The following is a 20,688-nucleotide window of genomic DNA, read 5'->3' on the forward strand; positions in this document are numbered from 1 at the left end:
AAAAGGTGTGAGTTTAAAAATGGTTCCTGTTGAAGGTCGGCACGGGCACGACTTCTGAGAACGAGAGAGTGTCCTCTAAATAAAACCCACAGCCGCGTGACAAACATGTTCACTCAGGCAGGAAAAAAGACTGTGTACTCGCATGTACTGTAAACACGATCATTCACTCTTAAAAATCCGTGTCAGTTGAGGACGGCAAACACAGCACTTAAATAAATATCCCACCCCACTGCGAGTGGCAGGAGATTTAGAGTGCACGTAGACTTAGAGTGCACGTAGACTTAGAGTGCACGTAGATTTAGAGTGCACGTAGATTTAGAGTGCACGTAGATTTAGAGCGCACGTAGATTTAGAGTGCACGTAGCAGGCAGAGAGACGTGACCTGCAGCGGCCGTACTGAAGGGGGATCTGCGTGTGTGTGGAAGAGACCTCATCATGAGTTTCCTTATAATTACCCTCCCCGTCATCTGCCTCGCAGCTGCTGAACTTCCTTAGACTGTCACCAATATAAACAGTGCGTAGGGCTTTAGATCTGTCCAGAGCTGGCTGCTTTTTACCATTCTAAAAACATTAAAAAAAAAAAAAAACCCAACGAGCTAATCAGCAAGAAAAATCTTGGCCAAGGACACCCTGCCGCTGAGTTTCACTGAAGGGCCAGTTTTGCCAGCCATTTTAATCAGACGAGCAGCCCTACTCTGCACAGACCTGCTCACCAGCGATGGCCGTGACCATGGCCCACGTTACTGAGCTCACTCTGGCAGGGACCACAGCCCAATCACATCACAGTACAGGAGAAGGGAAGCCAATGAGAACGGCAGCCACTTCCCCTGGCTGACATGTGACTGAGGCTAGCCAGGAACGTTAGCACACTATTACCACAACTGCATCAACTGGAGTTTCACTGTCTTCAGTCCACAATCCCAGTTACTGCACAGAGATCACCCTTCCCTGCACCTGTGCACGCCTGGCCAGTTCGCTTCAACAAGAATATAAAACAGTACATGTTTGGAGTCATAATACTTAGTCAGGTCACGATCACAAAATGGCTAACTTTCACACGGTGCAAATCCAGAAAAAACAGCCTGCTTTGATGCATCAAACTTGCAATAAGGATGCAAGACTTTTTAGTTTCAAAGTTGTTAAGAGAACCTAATCACTGACCGTCAATCTCTTTATTTGCATCCTCACCTCGTTCCACCACAGGAAGTGACACGAAGAGCCAGAAATTACTTCACGCTCTAGCTCCACACAGAAAATCTGACTGACTAACTTAAAATGGCGTCTTCTGTAAAAAGACAAGCTAAATGAAACTCTGACAGTGTTAAAGACATATCTCACAGGTAGGAGACTTCTAGTGTGACTTCAAAATAAATGACTCGTTTAAAATGCACTCTGCCCTATCAAACCTAGTGTAGCAGTCACTCATATCCTACGGCACTCGCTTCCTTCAGTGTGTTCTTTCATTTTCGTTTAGTTAGATTTTTTTCTTCTCGATCTCGTATTCACTCAGTTCGAGATTCCTGTGGCTCAGTGGCTGATTGCAGGGCTATGAGGATCGGCTGCTGATCAGTGTCTTGCAGACTGGCTGTTAACTGATCAATAAGAACAGCTGTTATGCATTCTTCTCTTAACCAATCAGGGCGTGACAACACCCTTCTTGTTGGGATTATAAAAGGCAGGAAATCGTGTATCTTTATTTCTAGTCCTGCCATTTCTCCTCATGGCAGGGGCCCTCTTTTGTGCAAAACTTTACAAAAACTTTCATTTGAGAGTTTATTTTCTTTGTTTTAGCTGACATGTCATGGGGCAGTAGTAGTAAGAATTTTGGGAAGTCTAGTTATTTTCATGTGTGGTATTTTAAAAAAACACCTTTGTTAGGTGGGCTGTGCTAAGATGGCTAACAGAGCTGGCTTTGGCCATCCATTGCAAGTCAATATGGCTTGCCTAAATGACTGCCTAGCCTTTCAGGCATTATTTTATTCTTTCTTTTGAGATTTTACAATTCCTTCTGTCATTTTCTTTCGAGTAGAGAAGAAATGGTAAATTACAAAGGGAAAAACTAAAATCTTCTAAGCTCAAGAGGCACTTGTTCATCAACGCATACTTAAGAGGCATTTATTCCTTAACAGAAAATGTCATAATGGTGTAAGTAGCAGGACAAAATGCATAAAACCGCTCCTTAGCAGTTGCCCAAGAGTGCTCACGTTCTCCACGGTTGCACATTTGCTAAATAGACCAAAAAGACGGCGACTTGCAGCAAGTCATTTTCTACCAGCGACTAGGCCTAGTAAAAAGTAGCCAAATTTGGCATGAAAACCATAGACTTGGCAACCTCGCTGATCACCATGTTTTCCGTGGGTAAAAAAAAAACATCCAATCACGTGCGTGTACCAACCTTGCAAACTCTGCACCATGCATGCGTGTTAATGATTGGATGAAAGATGTCGATGATATGATGAGCCAAACGTCACCTTTGTACATTCTGACAGGGTCCTCCATCATATCTTTATGGTCCATTGTACAGAATCTGTGCTGTAAAATTGTAGTGTCACACCACTTAACTGGCCAATTGTCTGACATTTCCATCCTTTTTTATCGATGCTCATGTCAGTGCTTCGGAGTCTGAGTTTTGTCAATGAAGGTGGGGGTTTTGGTCATCTCATTTTCGTCACTGACAAACACTTCATCAGGTTTCGTCAACAAAATAAAGCGTTTCAGACAGATGTAGGTATGCATAAGGGCTTGTGCAAAGAAAGCACACCCACAATTACTGCTGACTTTACACAACGGCAGGTCCCGCCCAGCGCATTAAGGCCTGACTAGCGCCTAGCCACCGCACATTATCGTCTTAGAGACGGCCTCATTTTTACAGACAATCCACACGTTTACTGAAGCAACTATGCACCTTGCTCAAGGGTGCAATGGCTTTGCCCCACCTGACTCAAACCTGCAACCTGTGAATTACAGGCCCATTTCCCTAACCGTTAAAATAAACTGCCTTCCACCTGTACCCATCTGTATGTCATGGCTGTAGAAGGATTATGTATGATCAGCCTAATGCAACAGCATTCTGATCCAGTTTTAATGGTAAGGAGTGGCACCAAATTCTATTTTGACATTTTTTTCCAAAAAATTAGCCGTTTTTCGAAAAAAAAAAAAAAAAGAATACACACACCAAAAAGGTTTCCATTAAAAAAAAATTTCCAAGAATATTTAAAGCAAATATTTTGTTTTGTGCTTTGGACAACCAAGTTTAAAGCTCGGAGTCTGTGTTGTCTGCTGAACAAACAGGTTTATTTTAACTTAATTCACTGTACAACTCATAAGGTAAAGACAGCGTTTCTATTAAATAGTATGCAGTTTAGTTTATACAGTGTAGGCATTGTATATCTCAAGCATATGGCAACTGACCGTATTAAAATGAAGTCATCTTGCTCAAAATGCATAAGTAGCCACTATCTTTTCCCTTGCACACAGCTCTAGTTGGAATATTTCATGCTGCAATTCGACCATATTACCCAGCGTGATTGTGGCTGAGACAGGTTTGCTGACATCCATTTTAAAATAGGCCTATATATGTTAACCTTTAAAAGACAGCCAGTTTCATGTTTGTTTCACAATACGACACGCAACCAGACAGGCCGTAAGAGGCTTCGATCAGTTTTTTTATTTTTTTAAACCCTGCTGATAACCCTTACGATCGCAGGTACACGTGGATGAACTATGACAGCCACTCTGAACTGATAATCAGAACGGCTGACAAGAAGTACTGCCATCTGAAAATGAGCAAAACATTTCTGATAACTGAGCAAGAAAGGGGGGAAGAAGTCTGATGTCAGAATAAGTTTTCAAACTTTAAAAATAATGTCACCATCTCCATGGATGACATAAGATGTATAAAAGTATATTCTTTGCTTAGTTGGCTTAGCATGCTTTGGAACAGACATTTCTGGAACATCCCCTGTTCTCATTTAACTAATCAGGTTGTTCTCTGAAACGCATGATGAACTGTCAACACTAGTATCTGTGAAACACTGATGTACCTGCACCATATGTGCATCTGTGATACAGCAAATATCAAAACACACACGCACACACACATACATACACACAGATAAACACACACATACATACACACACACAGAGCTCCAGACACCAGAGGATGATACTAGACATTGAATATACATGACATATATACATGACCAGGCTGAGTTTTGTTTGTGTTTTTCTTCTTTTTTTTTTTTTTTTACTTAATTCCAACAGGGAGAGAGCAGTATAAGAGAGATCGCCACTCAGAATGCGCCATGGCAGGATCAAGTTATTATTTCCGGGATATTAACCCTTTAAGGTGTAAGATCAGATACGTGATTAGAATGTTCTTAGCTGAACATTCTACTGATGATGTAACAATCACTACTGGTAACTGAAAGCAGCGGAGTTCTAGAATACTGACTTAGAATGTTAGAATGTGAAACATTCCTACTCTTCCAAGGGTCCCAGCTCTTGTATGTAGTAATAACCTAAATGCAGCTTGAAATATCAGCTGTAATCATTTGCTCTATACTGTACTCTACACACTGCGTAGACCTTGATGAGGCTAAGTTCTTCCCAAGCCCAGTAAGACTGTGAGCATGTCTGCTCACTCTCAAATCCCTGCCCGAAGCATCTGGGTAGACGCGACTCGTTAATGAAGCACAGTCTCGAGGGTTTCCCCCAGCAGCAGCTGCTTTTTTAAGCTCCTCTCCAGAGGAACCGTCGGACCAGGAATGAGAAGTAACGCTAATTTCACTACTTCCCTGTCTGGGCTTTGCTTATTGTTCTTTTGGCTCATGTTGTACACACAGGCAGTCGAAGTACAGTCCTATCTCTCATTTACTCTATACTCTATCCAGCCTTCCAGTCACCCAGCATCATCAACAACAACACTCATGTCCCCCAGTGTAGCCCGAGCTCTTGAATATTCAGGTTAACAGCTGGATATTGAAACTTCTCGTAAAATAGCCTGCATTTTGTTTTGAGGAAAGGAATTCATCACCTTTCAGTGCAAAGAGAGTTGACAGATTAGAGCCAATATGGAGCCAAACAAAGACTAAACATGGCAGCAAACATTTAGTCCCCATCACACACTCGTTTCTGTAGCGCTTCAGATGCGTACGCAATGTCGCCAACAGCTCAAAGGCAGATCATCAGACTACGGTAACAGCAAACCACTTTCCTGTAGTCGGGAGTCATCTGGCATTTAATTTTCAGTAGGGCAAATGAAATCAGGTCAGAAGAACCAAAGTACGGCTGGAACTGCGATCAACGGGGGAAAACACAGAAGCGGCTCCGTCTGGCAGCAGCCACGGCGCAGACGGGTGGACGTGCTGGCGGTGCGACGGTACTCGCGGTATCTGGAGGGACTCAGTCGCTCTGCCAGTCAGTCAGAGCGGAATACTACCCCAGAGCAGCACGTCCTTCGTCTCCTCGAGAGAGAGAGAGAGAGAGAGAGAGAGAGAGAGAGAGAGAGAGAGAGAGAGAGAGAGAGAGAGAGAGAGAGAGAGAGAGAGAGAGAGAGAGAGAGAGAGAGAGAGAGAGAGAGAGAGAGAGAGAGAGAGAGAGAGAGAGAGAGAGAGAGAGAGGAGAGAGAGAGAGAGAGAGAGAGAGAGAGAGAGAGAGAGAGAGAGAGAGAGAGAGAGAGAGAGAGAGAGAGAGAGAGAGAGAGAGAGAGAGAGAGAGAGAGAGAGAGAGAGAGAGAGAGAGAGGCTACGCGCGAACCCCCCCAAAGAGGCCAGACTGTCCTACTTGGCCGCAGTCAGACCACCCTCAGCCACTAGGCCGGGGAATGGAGCAGAGGGAAGATCGGTGATCAGGCTCACTACACTAAAGCACCCGCAGGTACACAGGATGGCTGGCTGGAAACAACGTATGGGTGAAACTCATTTTTTGGCGTACCACAGGTCTTGCCATACCACTGGGGGTGCACGTAACCACAAGTATGCGAAACAACCAGTCACGCCGGAGAATGAGAGTCCTAGCTGCACAAACGTCACAAGACTTCTTTTACATACGGCTGACTTACTGTAACTAAGGTGTACAGTGTGAACTGCAGCACAGACTTGGGCACACACGGAGTTTAATTACAGTGCATTCAAATGACAACACAGTGCTCAGGGTTCAGGCTGGTGTAGCATCGGATTTTTCCAGGCCTTTCTGAGTGTGTACGTTCTCCCCGTGTCCGTGTGGGTTTCCTCTGGGTACTACTGTTTCCTCCCACAGTCCAAATCCAAAACCATTCAGGTTAGGGTAATTGTGGGGTGTTAACTAGGCACTGCTGTAAAAGAGCACACATGCTCTTATAGACATTAGACATCCTTACATTTTTCCTAGACACTGTACAGGAGAAAAGATACAAAGCTCAATGTATAAAAGAGATTTCACTGGGTAGCATTTCCCTGTGTCTGTGTTTTAGGACAGCATAAGGTTTACATTAACAGATAGATAGGACTTTAAAAAAGGTTGGCTGACCTGCTCACACCCACTTAGATCAGCTGAATAGCCGTAAAGTTCGGTCTCACTGAGTCTGTGCAAAACATACACAGCATGATGCCTTAAATGTAACCAGTGGCTGGGGCTGGGGGGGGGGGGCAGGCCCGGGGCTGGGGGGGGAAGGAATGCGTCTGCCGCCAGAGCAACTGCCTCTCCTCATCACAAGCAAAACCCTCCAGCACCCACAATGCACTTCTGCCCTCCTCATCACAAGCAAAACCCTCCACCACCCACAATGCACTTCTGCCCTCCTGAGCACAAGCAAACCACTCCACCACCCACAATGCACTTCTGCACCTGACAAATTCAGGCACCAGAGCCGAAGTTCACTAATATAAAACTGAAGGTGGGCTCTCGTTTATTCATAGCTCAGCGTGTTCTTTTACACTCACTCCCCCCCCATTTTGCTGTCACCAAATTCCACCATCCCAGAATCCCAGGACCTCTCCAGTACCGAAGCGTTGTTGGATGTGTGTTGGCTGTGCATTTCCGGCCCCTGCGTATCGATGTGAGAGTTACCCAAACGGCTGCACGCACCTGCGCTTTTCACAAATGACAGGCCTACATACGCATCCGTCAAGCTTATGGTTTAAAAACCACAAGCTTGATTTAAAAATCAAGCTTGTGCCGGTTAAGAGAGAAGAGAGGGAGGGGGGAGGCCGAAGGGGGGAGGCCGCCCAGCGAAACGAGTATTTCACTTTCACATTTTAAAAAATAAATACAAAAGGATAGTGTGTTCTTTACAGAAATAAGCACCTAAATACCAAAAAATCTTTTTGGGTGGGGGCAAATCCATTCAGATGGGCCGACCAAACTCATTCTATGGGAAACGCTGGAGACACACACAGAGCTACAAAATAGATCTATATTTACAACAAAAAGCAACTACAGACTTGTGAGGCATTTTGCAACAACATTTGTCAGCAGGGCACAAGAGAGACCTGCATGGCAGAACATAGCTATGCATTGTTCAGAGCACTAGAAAACCTGGGTAACCTCAAATGACACGCATTTCTCCGGATGCATGCAACCCACCGCAGGGCATTGCCCTCTGCAGAACTGCTGGTTTTACACTGCAACACAGGCTGTTGCGCAAATAAATTACATATCGACAGAGAGATAACACGTCAGCTGACAGTCCGTGGCCTGTGGTCAGAAGTGAGTCAGACAGGCCATTTCCCCAAAGCTGAAGAGCTCACAGGCATTTTCAAGTGCTGGCCAAGCAGAACACTTCACAGACCGTCCAAGTAACACCAAAAAGGAGCACAGTTCACAGCTGCCAATAAAACTCCAGGAGACATGCATAATGAGACAGGCCAGCCAATAAAACTCCTGCCTGAACACTGAGCTATGCATAATGAGACGGGCCAGCCAATAAAACTCCTGTCTGATGCATGCATATTTAGATGAGCCTTAACAACCAAAAAACAAACACCAAATGGGGGCTCAGCAGACATGCACCGCAGTCAAAATAGCCAATGAGTCAAAACATTCAGAAGGTGCAAAGAAATTGCCAACAAATCAGAACTCCAAATGCACTCAAAGAAATCACACTTCTTTCATCCCGTGCACAGATTCCTCGAGGATTTTTCCACCTCAAAAAAGTCTGCTCACTTACTTGACCCAAACGCCCTCTGCACTCAATCCTAGGATTTGACCATAACTGCTCTTCCAAACTCACCAATTACAGATCTATTTGCACAAGAAAACCGTGCTGCAATGGCCCTGGGGGAGATCTGGGACACAGGCAAAAATCTTTCCAAATATTGCGCAGGAAGCAAAACAATACTTGTTCCTTACAACCAGCTCAATCCATTCATCTCCATGCTATGAGAGGATACTGTCAAAACACTGACCATGATTACACTCAGCCACAAAGCTTAAAACTTACATTCTGATTTTAGTCCATTTCATTTTTTTTTTTTTTTTTTTAATGCATTTAATTTTATTATTGGCCGAACTGCGCTGCAAGCCATTTCATGAAAGCGCCACCTCAGACAAGCCACGATGTACGAGGGGGAAAAACCATGTGTGGGCACCTACAAACCACTGAAGGAGCCTTTCAATCTAACAGCAGTGCGCGCATGTGCTCGGAGAGGAAGCAGGGGGGATCCCGTCTCCAGCGCGTCGGTTAAAGACGGGGGCGTCCCAACAGCCAAACTCCACCACCTTGAAAATAACGGAGATAAATGTTTTCAGGAAGGGCTTGCCCAGGCTCTACTCCCTCCTGATTGGCTCTGCCAAGACCATCAGTGGCACGCCGCCAGTCCGCACAGATTCCAAGAGTCACAGAGACCGAGCACTGTGCTCATGTGATGTCATCTGTGGACACAACAGGCACGCTAAATGTTTCCAGCCATAAGACTATGCAGCCCAGCCACAACTTCAGCAACCATACCATGATGGAAGCTTTCTCTAACACTCGTCACATAGCCTACTCATTTTCTTGTATAATCATTCGAAAATCCTTTTTTTTTTTTTTTTTTTCTACAGGTGAATGTTTTACAGGTGAATGTTTCCTCTTGCAAGTTGCTCTGGATAAGAGTGTCAGCAAAATTACACCAAAATGACATCGGAATGGGGCCAAAAATTGTATTTCGGAATGCCAGCCTTTTCCAAATAGGTGAGGTATTCAAATAAGTATACTATGCTATACTATACTATAACTGATATAGTTATTTATCATAAAAAAACTAATTTTACTTGAAAGCATTTAAAACAAGTCCTGTGAAACTGATTTTATTTTGAAGCATTGAAATATAGATAACCTAAAATGTGAAAATATAGCCTGTATTTTTTAAATGTACAGATACTCAGTGGTTTCTAATCAGTTAAGTGTGATGATATCACATGATATCACTTGAGGATTTCACCTTAGGAGCAACACGGACTTTTTTTTAAACCTCTTGAATTCAGGATAATAATTAAGCAGACATATGCTATGATTCCGTTTATGGAAGTCCAATGTATTTTAAATATTTTGCAAAGCTACTCTCTGGGATTGGAATTCAAATATGACTAATTAGACTACTTAATAATTGCATTTAAATATGTGTTTCAGTTATTTTATATTTACACGCAATTATTTTTGATGGTTACTTTTCCCAATTAATATTTCAATTGATATTTACCTCAGGTCTGAATTTATGTAGCACATAATTTGCTAACCTCGAAAGCACAAGCTTAAAAAAACAAAAATTAGAAATAAAACAAAAAACCGTGCCACAGTATTCCACCCAATCCCCAGGCATAACACTGTATTTAGAAACCAATGTGATAAACTAGGCCAAACTACAACCAGGGCAAAAAGCTCCAAGAATTCAAATCTGATAGTCCAGCGTCGTTAGGTCTGCTAATGCGGCAAGTAAACAGGAAAATCTATAGCTTCAGTTCCTGAGACTGAAAGCAACCAATTCAGCCGCACTCTGAACAGCGACTGCCTATGTGCCAGACTTCTCAATATAATTTCTGAAACAATATCAGGACGTATGAAGCCAGAGTACAGGCTTGCGAATCCGTGCAAACGGCTCACTTCAACAAACAGGCGGGGGGGGGGGGGGGGGGGGAGCGAGCAGCCAGTCACACTGAAAACCACATGTTCTCCACAGCCCGACTGCTTAAAACACAGACGCTCTTCTGTAACATCAGACCGCAGATATCCACAGTGTGCAGGCCCAGTCTACCTTCAGCCTGCCACACTGCACAGTATTCTGCCACTTTATCTAAACGCACCATCATTTCATTTCACAGTCTCTTTTGAGTAAAGTGCTGGCACACATCAAACCAAAAGTGAAAATGTACATGTCCAAATAAGGGTTTGTTTTAACACTAAATTACATATGTGAGTACAAGGACACATATATTATTACATGTAAACCAATAAATCTAATCACGCAACACAGTACGTTATAGGTTCTCATTATTTATAAACGGCAGTAAAAAAAAATGTAAGCGCACATCTCGTTTCTCAAAGTTGGTTACCAAACATGCCGTCAGGCCAGACCACAAAGCAGCTAAGCAATGCTAGCTATTTGCGACGTTCTGCCATCTGAACACACTTGTGTGACGTGTTTCAACTCCTGTCCTCGTGCATCACACGCCGCCGGGCACTTTGTTACAATACAGGCCATACAGACCTTGGAAGACCTTGAGAATGTTGAAGTATTTTTCCACGCGGAAAACAATTTAAAGGAATAGTTAAGCCCCCAGTTTAGATATTTTGAGGAGTTTCTGACGTTCTTTCAGGCTTTTCAAGGAGACATAGTAGATTCAGGGGTTCGTGTTTTAACCATTAAAAAAGAAGGAAAACTCCAGATAATGAACTATCGCTTTAATATTCCTATGATAAAAAACATAGGCCTACTTGAGCATGTAAATACTATTACACTGCAGAATGTAAAAAGTATCTGGAAAAACTACTTTAACAAAGGTGAGACCATTGTCGGCTTCGCACACCGGATTGCGCAAATTAGGAGTGTTGAAAAATTCTCTTATCATAAATTGCAATGGAACGTGGTGAAGACCTTGAAATGTGGACCATTTCAGCGATAACAGTCTTACCATGTATCTGACTTATCTATTGTGATAGCTGTGTGGCTAGTGTAATAGTCTGATCTGAGAACAGGATACCTTTTCCGAACTGCGGCCGTAAACTACTGCCACCGTGTAGTTCGCTGGCCTGAAGTTAGGCTATTGTTTCACAAACCAGCTGCCTTGACTGTTTTAAAGTTAGTTCCCTAGTCTATGCATAGCCACAGCGAGAAGCTACTGTTGCAAACAATTTAGCACTAGCGTTAGCTAAGTCATAAATCACCTTGATATCGTGTGCGCTTAGCAATTTACCTAACCAACTGACCATTTAGCATGCATTCATGTGTTAGCTAGTTTAAGGTTAAACGTTGGCTGCTGCAGTAAAACACAATTTACGTGAGGAGCGACACAACGCTAGCGCATTAACATTAATTTACCTGGCGTTACCTGCAAAACATTTCCCCTGCTATAATGGCAGCACATAGTTGCAATACCTTAAACTGAAATTTAAAATACTCCATTAGACAAACTAGTTTAATGGAAAACCGGTTTCGTCTTTGCAACCACTTCAATAAAATATAAATCGATACCTGTAAGAGTAGCCAACAGACACCAATGGTAAGTTTCGGCTACATCCTAAAGCTAGCTCAGTAGCCAGTCAGCTTAATGTCAGACAAAACAGACTGTAGTCAGAAGTAAAACATTATAGCTCAGTAGAACGTTAGAAAATGTTAGTTTTTTTCCCCCAAAACAGACAACTAGTTTATGGATAGACAATTTATCTAATGTGAACAATAATCAAACCTAACTTATCTAGCCTAGCTAATGTGTTTGCTAACTTTAGTAACCTAGAGAAATAGTCTACCAATACATCAGCAAATTTCCAGGCAGTTAACTACATGAGATGGGCATTTCGTAAGATTAAAAGTCCTGTATAGTTTAATGGATATATGGATAACCGAGTATGGCAACAATTTGGCAACTAACACAGCCAGTAAGCGCTGACTAATCGATCTATCTAGCCAGGTAAGTCAGACTAGTTAGCTAGCTTTTTTCATTAGCTAGCTAGTGTTAGCAAATTACTTTGCACCAACGTGGCTAAATACACATTGAAGCAATTTATTGGGATTAGGTAGCAAGCTGGTTGATTAGACATATAAAGTGATTATATAGTCTAGTTTACTCAGCTTGCTTGCTAACATAGAAGCAAAGGTTAGTTTGCTTGCAAGGTAACTGTATGTACTTGTAAAGCGTTACTCACCACGTTTTTGCTTTGGCCAGTTAACGTTAGCTAAACGTTACAGCATCTTGACACAACTGGAAAAATAGCAGTAAACAGCGAACATTTCCTTCTGGGTCTGACTGAAGATAGCTGAAAGTGTAGTTGTCTGTACGTTTCCCTCTAACGTTAGTTGCTTTCGCTTACTAATAGATCTTACTTCACATTCGTTGACTGGTGTAATATTACTGGCGACATGCTAACGTTAGCCATCAACGAGGATATAAACATAATTGTAGCGTAACTGCCCGTACTGTACGTGGGCGGGCACGTTTTCTCATATTGATGCGCGTGGAGGTGGGTTCCTTTCTTTCCCCACAATCCACAGCGTCATGTTCTTACGTAGACTCCGACGGTCCAACAAGTATTGGCAATGTAATGGATACATTTCGTCAAAGTCACATCCATAGTCAGGAGCCTTCATTTCTGCAAGGAAGGACATTGTCGTATATGTGGGTTAATCATTTATTCTGGAATGCTTTACAACTCAAATTCCCAATCGAGAGCGCGCAGAAGCCCATTTACAGAGCTGGCTATTGTGCCTGTACCAGCACCCCGTCGTATAGTTCCCAGAAGAATATCTTATTTTGAGCCTGTGTTGAATAACTATCGTTTGCTGTTCAGGCATTATTTATAGATCAGAAATTATTATACTGTCCGTTCGGTTTTATTTTTTATTTTTTGTGTGCTTATGATCAACATATACTTCTTGAAGAATTGATGAAAGTTGTTATTTGTGTGTTTTTTTTTAGCTAAGATATATAGAATAAAAATGAATTTCAACCTGATAATTAAAAAAATATTATTATATTGAGAAATGATAAATCTTACAGATTTTACTAGAAATTATATGTATATTGTTTATGTGGGTATTGGTTATCTTGATATTATGGGTGACCATACAGAGTGAAATCCAACCTATGGTATGTGTGAAAGCTTTCACAATGTTTTTCCGTTACCATTTATTTAAATTCAGTTGAATTTTTGCCTACATTACCTTATTATGTAACTGGTAAATCATTTGCTGGTCGGTAATCATGTCTGTGTGGCCGTTTTAACTGAAAGTCAACCTGTGTGTGGAAGTTGCACAATATTAGCAGTGCATTTTCCATGACTAATTATTGAAGTTTTAAATGGGATTTCCAAGATTACATAACCTTTTTATCACTAGTAAATCATGAGCCAGTAATTAATCGGATGTCTATCTGTATGAGCTGTTTGTTGGGAGGGAAGGGGGGGGGGGGGGGGGGGGGGTTTGTGTGCCTGACAGCGAGTTTATCAAGAGGTAAAATAAGCCATCATGCCAATAGCCTGCACAGTTCCGGGTAGAGCACCTTTGGGATGAGGTTGAGGTTTGCAGGGACTGTGTGATGCTATCAAGTAAGCATGGACTAAAAGCCCTAAGGAATGTTTCCAGCACCTCGTTGAATCCATGTCGTGGAGAATCGAGGCTGTTCCGGAGGCTTAAGTTGGTTCTAGTTGGTACTCGATAGGCATGTCGTCATATGGTAGGCCACGACTAACGAGCACTCTCTAGTGGCCAAATTCAGTGAGCATACAATCATTATCTTTGCACATAATCAGTGTCATTTGGGCATGTGCGTCACTGATGTGATTTCTAAACTTTTGTCAAGTTAACATGATTAAACTACACAGCTACATATAATAAATATTACAATTAATGCAAAACAGTAAACTTTAAATATAATGGACTGTATTCTTTTTGCAGTGACTTCTGGCCTAATGTCAAACACAAACATCCCATAATTTCGCTGAGTGGACTTTGAAACCAAATACAATTTTTGTCGGACCACTCAAACAGATCAAATAGCTGCATAGGCTTAAATATATGTATTAGAGTGGAACGGAAGGTAGGCTAGTTGTTTCAATAAGGTAATTACACCCAGTTGTTATTTTTAAATAATACAATGTTAAACAAACTGAGTTTGGTGTTAGCATCTTTAAATGTAATTATCGGTCGTTTTGCTATTTGCTCGGCTGGGAATGCCCAGTATGCTAATCCGAACATACCTACAATTGCTAAATATTTCGGTACAAAAGGCAGATATGAAGAAGTGAATCCGCACCTGGTAGATGACATACTCTCCGTGAACAAATCAAATGTGGAGCCTCCGTCGCCCGATTGCAAGGCAGTTCATATTACTGCTGTCCTAAGGCATGGCACAAGATACCCCTCCTCAAAATATATTAAAGATATGAAAAATATTTACGGTCTTGTGTTAACTAAGGCGAATGGCACGGAAAGCTGGCTGAGGGATCTTAAGACTCAGTGGAAGATGTGGTATACCGAGGAAATGGACGGCCATATCGTGGATAAAGGCCGGGACGATCACAGACATTTGGCTGTCCGACTGGCCACATCATTCCCAACGTTGATCTCTGCGGAAAATTTACGAAATAACCGCTTTCAGTTTTTCACCAGCTCCAAACATAGGTGTGTTGCCAGCATTAAAGCATTCGAAGAAGGACTAGCGACTTTCTGGAAAACTGAAGGTAGGCTGTTAAACTAATGCATTATAGCCTACTAATGTTTCTCATTTGTTGATTATGTGTAGCTTCATTAATGTAGCTAAATGTAAACGAAGCATCTGTAAATGGCTCTTTTTTCTTTTTCTTTTTTTATACAGAGTCTCAGTTTAAACATGAAGAAAACGACGAGTTAATGCGATTCTTTGACCAGTGCAGAAGATATATCCACGATGTGGCCAATAACAGAACCGCTCTCGCGGAGGTGGATTTGTTCAGGTCAAGGCCAGAGATGAGACGAGTCCAGGAGAAAGTGGCAGATCGCCTGCAAGTTCCATACAGTGATATCACGACAGGTTCTCGCGCCTTTTACATTAATATTTTTATTTCTGATTAGCCTTTTGTGTCTGCCAATGTTGATTTAAGAATTTTTTTTTTTTTGATTGACCCGTATCAAACAGCGAGGAAACAATTCTTCCAAACAAGTGTAACGATATCGATCGACTGTTACACATACTTTCCCAGCAGATGATGCTATTGCTTAACTTTTCCAGTAAAAAACTATTCTGAAACTGTTACAACGAATCAACGAAATGCGAGCATATGGACTTGTAGGGCTCACATACTGTATGTAATTGTTAGAACCAACACGTGTTTGGATAGATACCAACTGAAATTTATAAGAATCTGTCATTTGGTATCCTCTAATTTTGAATTATATATTCAGGTATTTCTGATGAGTGTCCTTTCGGTAGAGCAACTAATCACACTGACATCAATTTTAAGGAGTGCATAGTGTAGTGAATGAAAAATTAGCTGATTATCACAGAAAAACAAACAATTGCTTATATTTTGAAGGCAAGATTTTATACTTCAGAGGCAAGATTTCAACAGAATCTGACACAGAAAATTCCTGAACTTAAAATGCATCAAAGGAATTTCCATGTTATTTCTCACACAATACCATTTTTATATTTATCACATTACATTTTTTCAGATCAGCATTTGTAAAAAAATTTTTTTTAACTAACTTGAAGTATATTTGAAATAATTTTACTTTGTATGCTAGATGGGAAAATGTTTTCAAATAGTTTAAAAAACAGAATAAATGGGGTCAGGGAACCTGATAATATTCATTTTAAGATATGAAAGTATAAGCAGAAATGCCTTCAGATGAACACACTCCAATATAGAAGAAAGTGAAGTGATCACACATTGGATCTGATGGGTAAAATAGATACCTGCACAGTAGTGCCTAATAGCACAAACACGGCTTTGTGCTGCAATGCTCTTCATAGGAATACTTGATGACAGTTGCAGGTTGGAACCTGTATGAATGTGCTCACACTGCCTGCTTTAGTCAACCTTTTATTTGATTAATATTGTGGGGCTTTGCATTGAGGCCCTGTTATAGCTACTACAGGGATATGCTACACAGCTCTTACAGTACGCCGTCACATATACAGTGTTAAATCAACTCTCACTGAGTACATATGGTCCCAGTTGGACTTGTATGTACTCTGTTTGAGTTGAATTAACACTGGCCATTTTACTGTATGCCAAACCCGTGCCGTGGCAGTGCCTGGCAGTACCACAGAGGGCAGTAGTGCATTAGCATCGTCCAGTTTTTGCCCGCTGGGTTTTCCCCACCTCGCCAGGCAGTAGCGCCTCCTCTGGTGGACAGGACCCTTTCAGTCTGACTGTGCCAGATGCACAGGGTGTTCAGTCTTCCAGTGCCCTGGAGGCTCAGCGGACAGGAAAGAGGCAGCGATTGACTGCACATACTGCAGACGTGCAGGACAGTCTGAGCGCTCCCTGTTTGTCACAAGAAGCTGCGGTCATGTGACGGGCCGATCCAATCGTGATCAGATGCGATATGTACAAATTAGGAATGAAGCAGGATCATTTATTGACCTTAAAGTGGTACCTGCACAGATTTACACTGTAATGGAAGTATGCTTGGTAGTCTCAAATAAAAAGCACATGAGAAGAAATGTTTTAACAAGTCAGCAAGAAGAAAATACACAGTTATAAGTGGGAAAATTGCATTCTGGTGGTGAATTCAATATTAAAACTGTCTGAAGTATGCTGCCATTTTCTCCACAGATTTGGTGGAGGCTGCATTCCTCCTGTGTGCTTATGATTTTGCTATCAAAACTGAGAATTCACCGTGGTGCATATTGTTTGATGAAGAGGATGCCCAGGTATTCAAAATACAGCATGGAACAGGGTATTGAGTTGAGCAGTTAGTAGTCATAAAACATAAATTTATATAACCATACATAATATATTAATATATATGTTTTGTGTGTGTGCGTTATGGTTGGAAGTTATTTGCCAGTATTATTTGACATTTTATTTAAATTTTTTTTGCAGTGCCATGACTAGTAGGATTTAGTAAAATTGTCAATAAGACTTTTACACACTGACTTAATGAGTAACTATTATTTGATTGACAGGTGTTGGAATATATGAGTGACCTAAAACAGTTCTGGAAAAGGGGATATGGTCATGATATCAATCGCAAGTCCAGCTGCTCTCTTTTTCATGACATGTTCAGTCGTCTTGATAGGGTTGCCAATGAAAGCAGGTAGGTTTGAGAGGACTGTGGGTAACCGATGTGTTTATTTAGCTGCTGTAACAGTGTCATTGGTGGAAAGATACCATATGTCTGAAGAGCAGTTACACTGGAGACCTTGAACCAAAGAGCTGAGTTGATGAAAGTTTGAAAACTGAACACCTTCACTGGTCTTACTCCAGCAAATGTTTGGTGTGGTTTCTGAATATCTCTGTTGCTTCTGCCGGTCATTAAAGAAAATACCTGATTGTTAGTCTGCCTAATAAATAAATGGTATCCATAGGCACATTTCTGAATTATGAAATTCTAATGTTTCCAAAAGTAATTAATAATGTAGATAAGAAAGATGTTCACTGTGAGGGAATTACTTCATTGGTTGAAACCGGTCTCCTCTTAGACCTGTGTTTCCCTTTGTGGTTTGTCTCACCGCTGCTTCCTGATTGGTTCTTTCAGGTTTGGTGAGGTGACAGAGGCTGTCACGGTCCAGATGGGCCACGCGGAGACCCTCCTGCCTCTCCTCACTCTCTTGGGCTTGTTCCAGGACGAGCTGCCGCTCAACTCCAGCAACTACGCGGCACAGCGCAGCCGCGCGTTCCGCAGCGGCCTCGTCGTGCCCTACGCCGCCAACCTGGTCCTGGTGCTGTACGACTGCCCGGCGGGGCTCCGGCTGCAGGCCCTGCTCAACGAGAGGCCCCTGCCCTTCCCCAACATCCCCCACCCTGCCCCGCTGTACCACACGGTCACACAGGCCTACCAGCAGCTTCTGCAGGGCTGCAGCTTCAAGAAGGAATGTGAGCTGCCCTCACACACCTGAGGAGGAGGAGGAGTAATAATAATAATAATAATAATAATAGTTTCTCTTGAGTGATTTTCAGACCACAGGATCAAAGTGCTTTGTAATAACGCAATAAGCCATAGTTAAACTTTACATATACTAAAACAAGACATTTTAAAAGGAAAGCTAGAGAACAATAGGATGAATAATAGACTGTATCTTTGAGATATCCATAAGTCAATTGAGGGTTAAGACAGGGTAATTAAGTTAAGATTTCAATTCTGTGCATATTTGAGGTCATAGGATTTCCACTTCAAAAAAAATGTACCTGCTGCAAACCATCTGCTTTTATTGGTGACTGGTGTCGATGTGTGACTGCGTTTGGCCAGGGATCAAAGTCTATGTCTGTACTGAGCAAATTTGAACAGAACCGTTTGGTTGAACAACAAGGTTGTAGTCATATTTGTGTTTCTGCTCTGACTACATGAATGAAAATAGCCAGTTAGCCTTTTTCTAAAACAAATATTGTTTTTGGGCTTTGACTTTGATCATCGTGGCTTGAATTAGCCTCGTAACCCAGCCAACCAAGTAAGTTTCACCCTTCGAGCTCCAAGCCTATTTTCCCCAATGTTTTTGGTACTCTCTGATATTTAAATTCTGTATTTTAAATATCTATATTTAAATTTGATTTCTATATTTGAATATAAGCCTATTGTGCACCATCAATGGATATATGTCTGTTTTTTCAGCAAAAAAATTTGTTTGCCTGTGCTCTCCAAGGTGTTGAGAGGAACTGTCGGTAACTTGAAGTATGTTATTCTTTCCTAACAGATCTACAGTTAAATGCCAAATTGTTGGGACAGTTGACCCAAATGTGTGTCAAATTGGTTGTTTTTCCCCCTGTACTGATCAAATTTTGTATCATATCAAACAATGGTACGAGGCAAAATTTCCAACATCTGCATTTATATTACAACTATATTACAACAGTGCCGGTCAGTGAGTCAGATCCTGCTAGGCTGGTCTGCCTGTGGGCATTTTACCACTACACGTCATTATAGTCCACGGGAATATGGGTTCCATCGCTACCATCTGTTGCACAGAGCCCGGTTAACTATCACAACAGTGTTGATTATGGATTCTAATGAACACATTTTTATGCAACTTCATATTGGCTGGGCAATGTGATTTGTCGGTCATATTCCGCATTGCAAATGTGAACTCCTCTGTTTCAGTAATTTCTCCCGGCATTTCATTCCCGCAAGCTCCGCATTTTGAAAGAAAGCAAATAATGTGATACAGATTTGGTTTAATTAAAATACACTACAAACAACTGGCTGGTTTGCATGCATAAGTGACCATCTGTGGAAATTATTTGAAAGCCATATGAAAGTTATTTCTCTTGATCTCGTCCCCAGTCTATGTATTGGCCTGCATACGGGGTCTTCATACTGGCTGGAGTGGCATGCTGTCATCAAGAGACTCACAAATATAAGGTGTTGTGTGCAATATATTAAAACAGCAATTTGGTTTCATTAAGAGCGGTCCTGATCTTGCACAATGGGAAATTCACATTTATACAGACAGTGAAGTCTTCAGATAACTACAACTCTCCTTGACACAAACTGTAACCCATTTGTCATCAGGTACAATTAAAAATACCTGTTTATGTAAATTATGGTAGACAACTGTAATGATTAAATGCATTTTATTCCTTTAAAACGATTGGCCCTTCCACACAAGCTACATTCTGAGGATGAATTGCAAGATTTTACACTTCGGTGAGCAATCTCCTAGGCTCCATGAAGCTCCCTTTTCCTTGTGGTTGTCAAACTATTTTAAACGGAATAGCCTAATTCTAATAGGCCTACTAATGTTCAGTTGTATAACCTGCATTACAGTTACTGAGACTTACAACTATCGTCTGTGTAACAATTGTGCTGGCACCCAGGTATAGATTCCTATTAATGTATTCCTAAATACATTAATAATAGACTGATAACAGTGACAACATTTTGACATGTCAAGCACAAAGTGAAACACTGTCGTGCGGCACACTGTTGACAGGTGGCGCCATGGAACAAATTGACACCGTTACACAATTAGGTTAACCTCACAAAATAGATAGCATGTTTAATTGAGCCTATCCAGTTATAATATACGAACGTCAAGTGAGACGCCTGGTCAATACTGCTGATCTGGTGGACAAATAGTTCTGTCAGTATGAGTGGTTAATATATTTTCCCTGCTTTGAACCTTATAAGTTTTGGCTTATAACTCTCCTTTTCTTCACATTTTCCCCGCTCCTATTTTAATTCTTTAAGGCACTCAAATTATAACGCAGGTCACTAGTAACGCAACTTACATTTAACGTCGACAGAGTAAAATGTGATGCCCTTGCATTATATAAAAGCAATCAGTAAGGTGAAATGAAAAATATAATATACTGGTAAATTCCCCCAATTAATGTAACACGTGACCCACGGTACCTTACCACAGAAAACTAGTTCC

General features: G+C 41.6%; 2 protein-coding genes across 3 annotated transcripts in view; one reads left to right on the forward strand and one right to left on the reverse strand.

Annotated features, from left to right (window-relative positions):
- The window catches only part of LOC118217997 (phosphatidylcholine:ceramide cholinephosphotransferase 1-like), a 28,570-nt gene extending 15,826 nt beyond the window's left edge, over nt 1-12,744 (reverse strand). Inside the window, exon 1 of the mRNA XM_035400284.1 lies at nt 12,320-12,744. The gene's annotated coding sequence lies outside the window, so the exon portion shown is untranslated. The remainder of the gene's footprint in view (nt 1-12,319) is intronic.
- Nucleotides 12,745-14,120: 1,376 nt separating this feature from the next.
- Nucleotides 14,121-19,511, forward strand: LOC118218022 (multiple inositol polyphosphate phosphatase 1-like). 2 transcript variants are annotated; one of them, XR_004763354.1, is made up of 6 exons: nt 14,121-14,851; nt 14,986-15,180; nt 16,931-17,028; nt 17,284-17,414; nt 17,856-18,315; nt 18,360-19,511. XR_004763354.1 is itself a non-coding variant. In XM_035400349.1 (5 exons), the coding sequence occupies exons 1-5, from the start codon at nt 14,266-14,268 to the stop codon at nt 18,214-18,216; spliced, it is 1,371 nt and encodes a 456-aa protein (XP_035256240.1). In that variant the 5' UTR covers nt 14,121-14,265; the 3' UTR covers nt 18,217-19,511. The 2 variants fall into 2 exon arrangements, 1 of the variants encoding a protein (XP_035256240.1); XM_035400349.1 differs by having other exon boundaries at nt 17,856-19,511.
- The last annotated feature ends 1,177 nt before the right edge of the window (nt 19,512-20,688 follow it).

The sequence above is a fragment of the Anguilla anguilla genome, chromosome 18 (assembly GCF_013347855.1).
Source record: "Anguilla anguilla isolate fAngAng1 chromosome 18, fAngAng1.pri, whole genome shotgun sequence".
Lineage (NCBI taxonomy): Eukaryota > Metazoa > Chordata > Actinopteri > Anguilliformes > Anguillidae > Anguilla > Anguilla anguilla.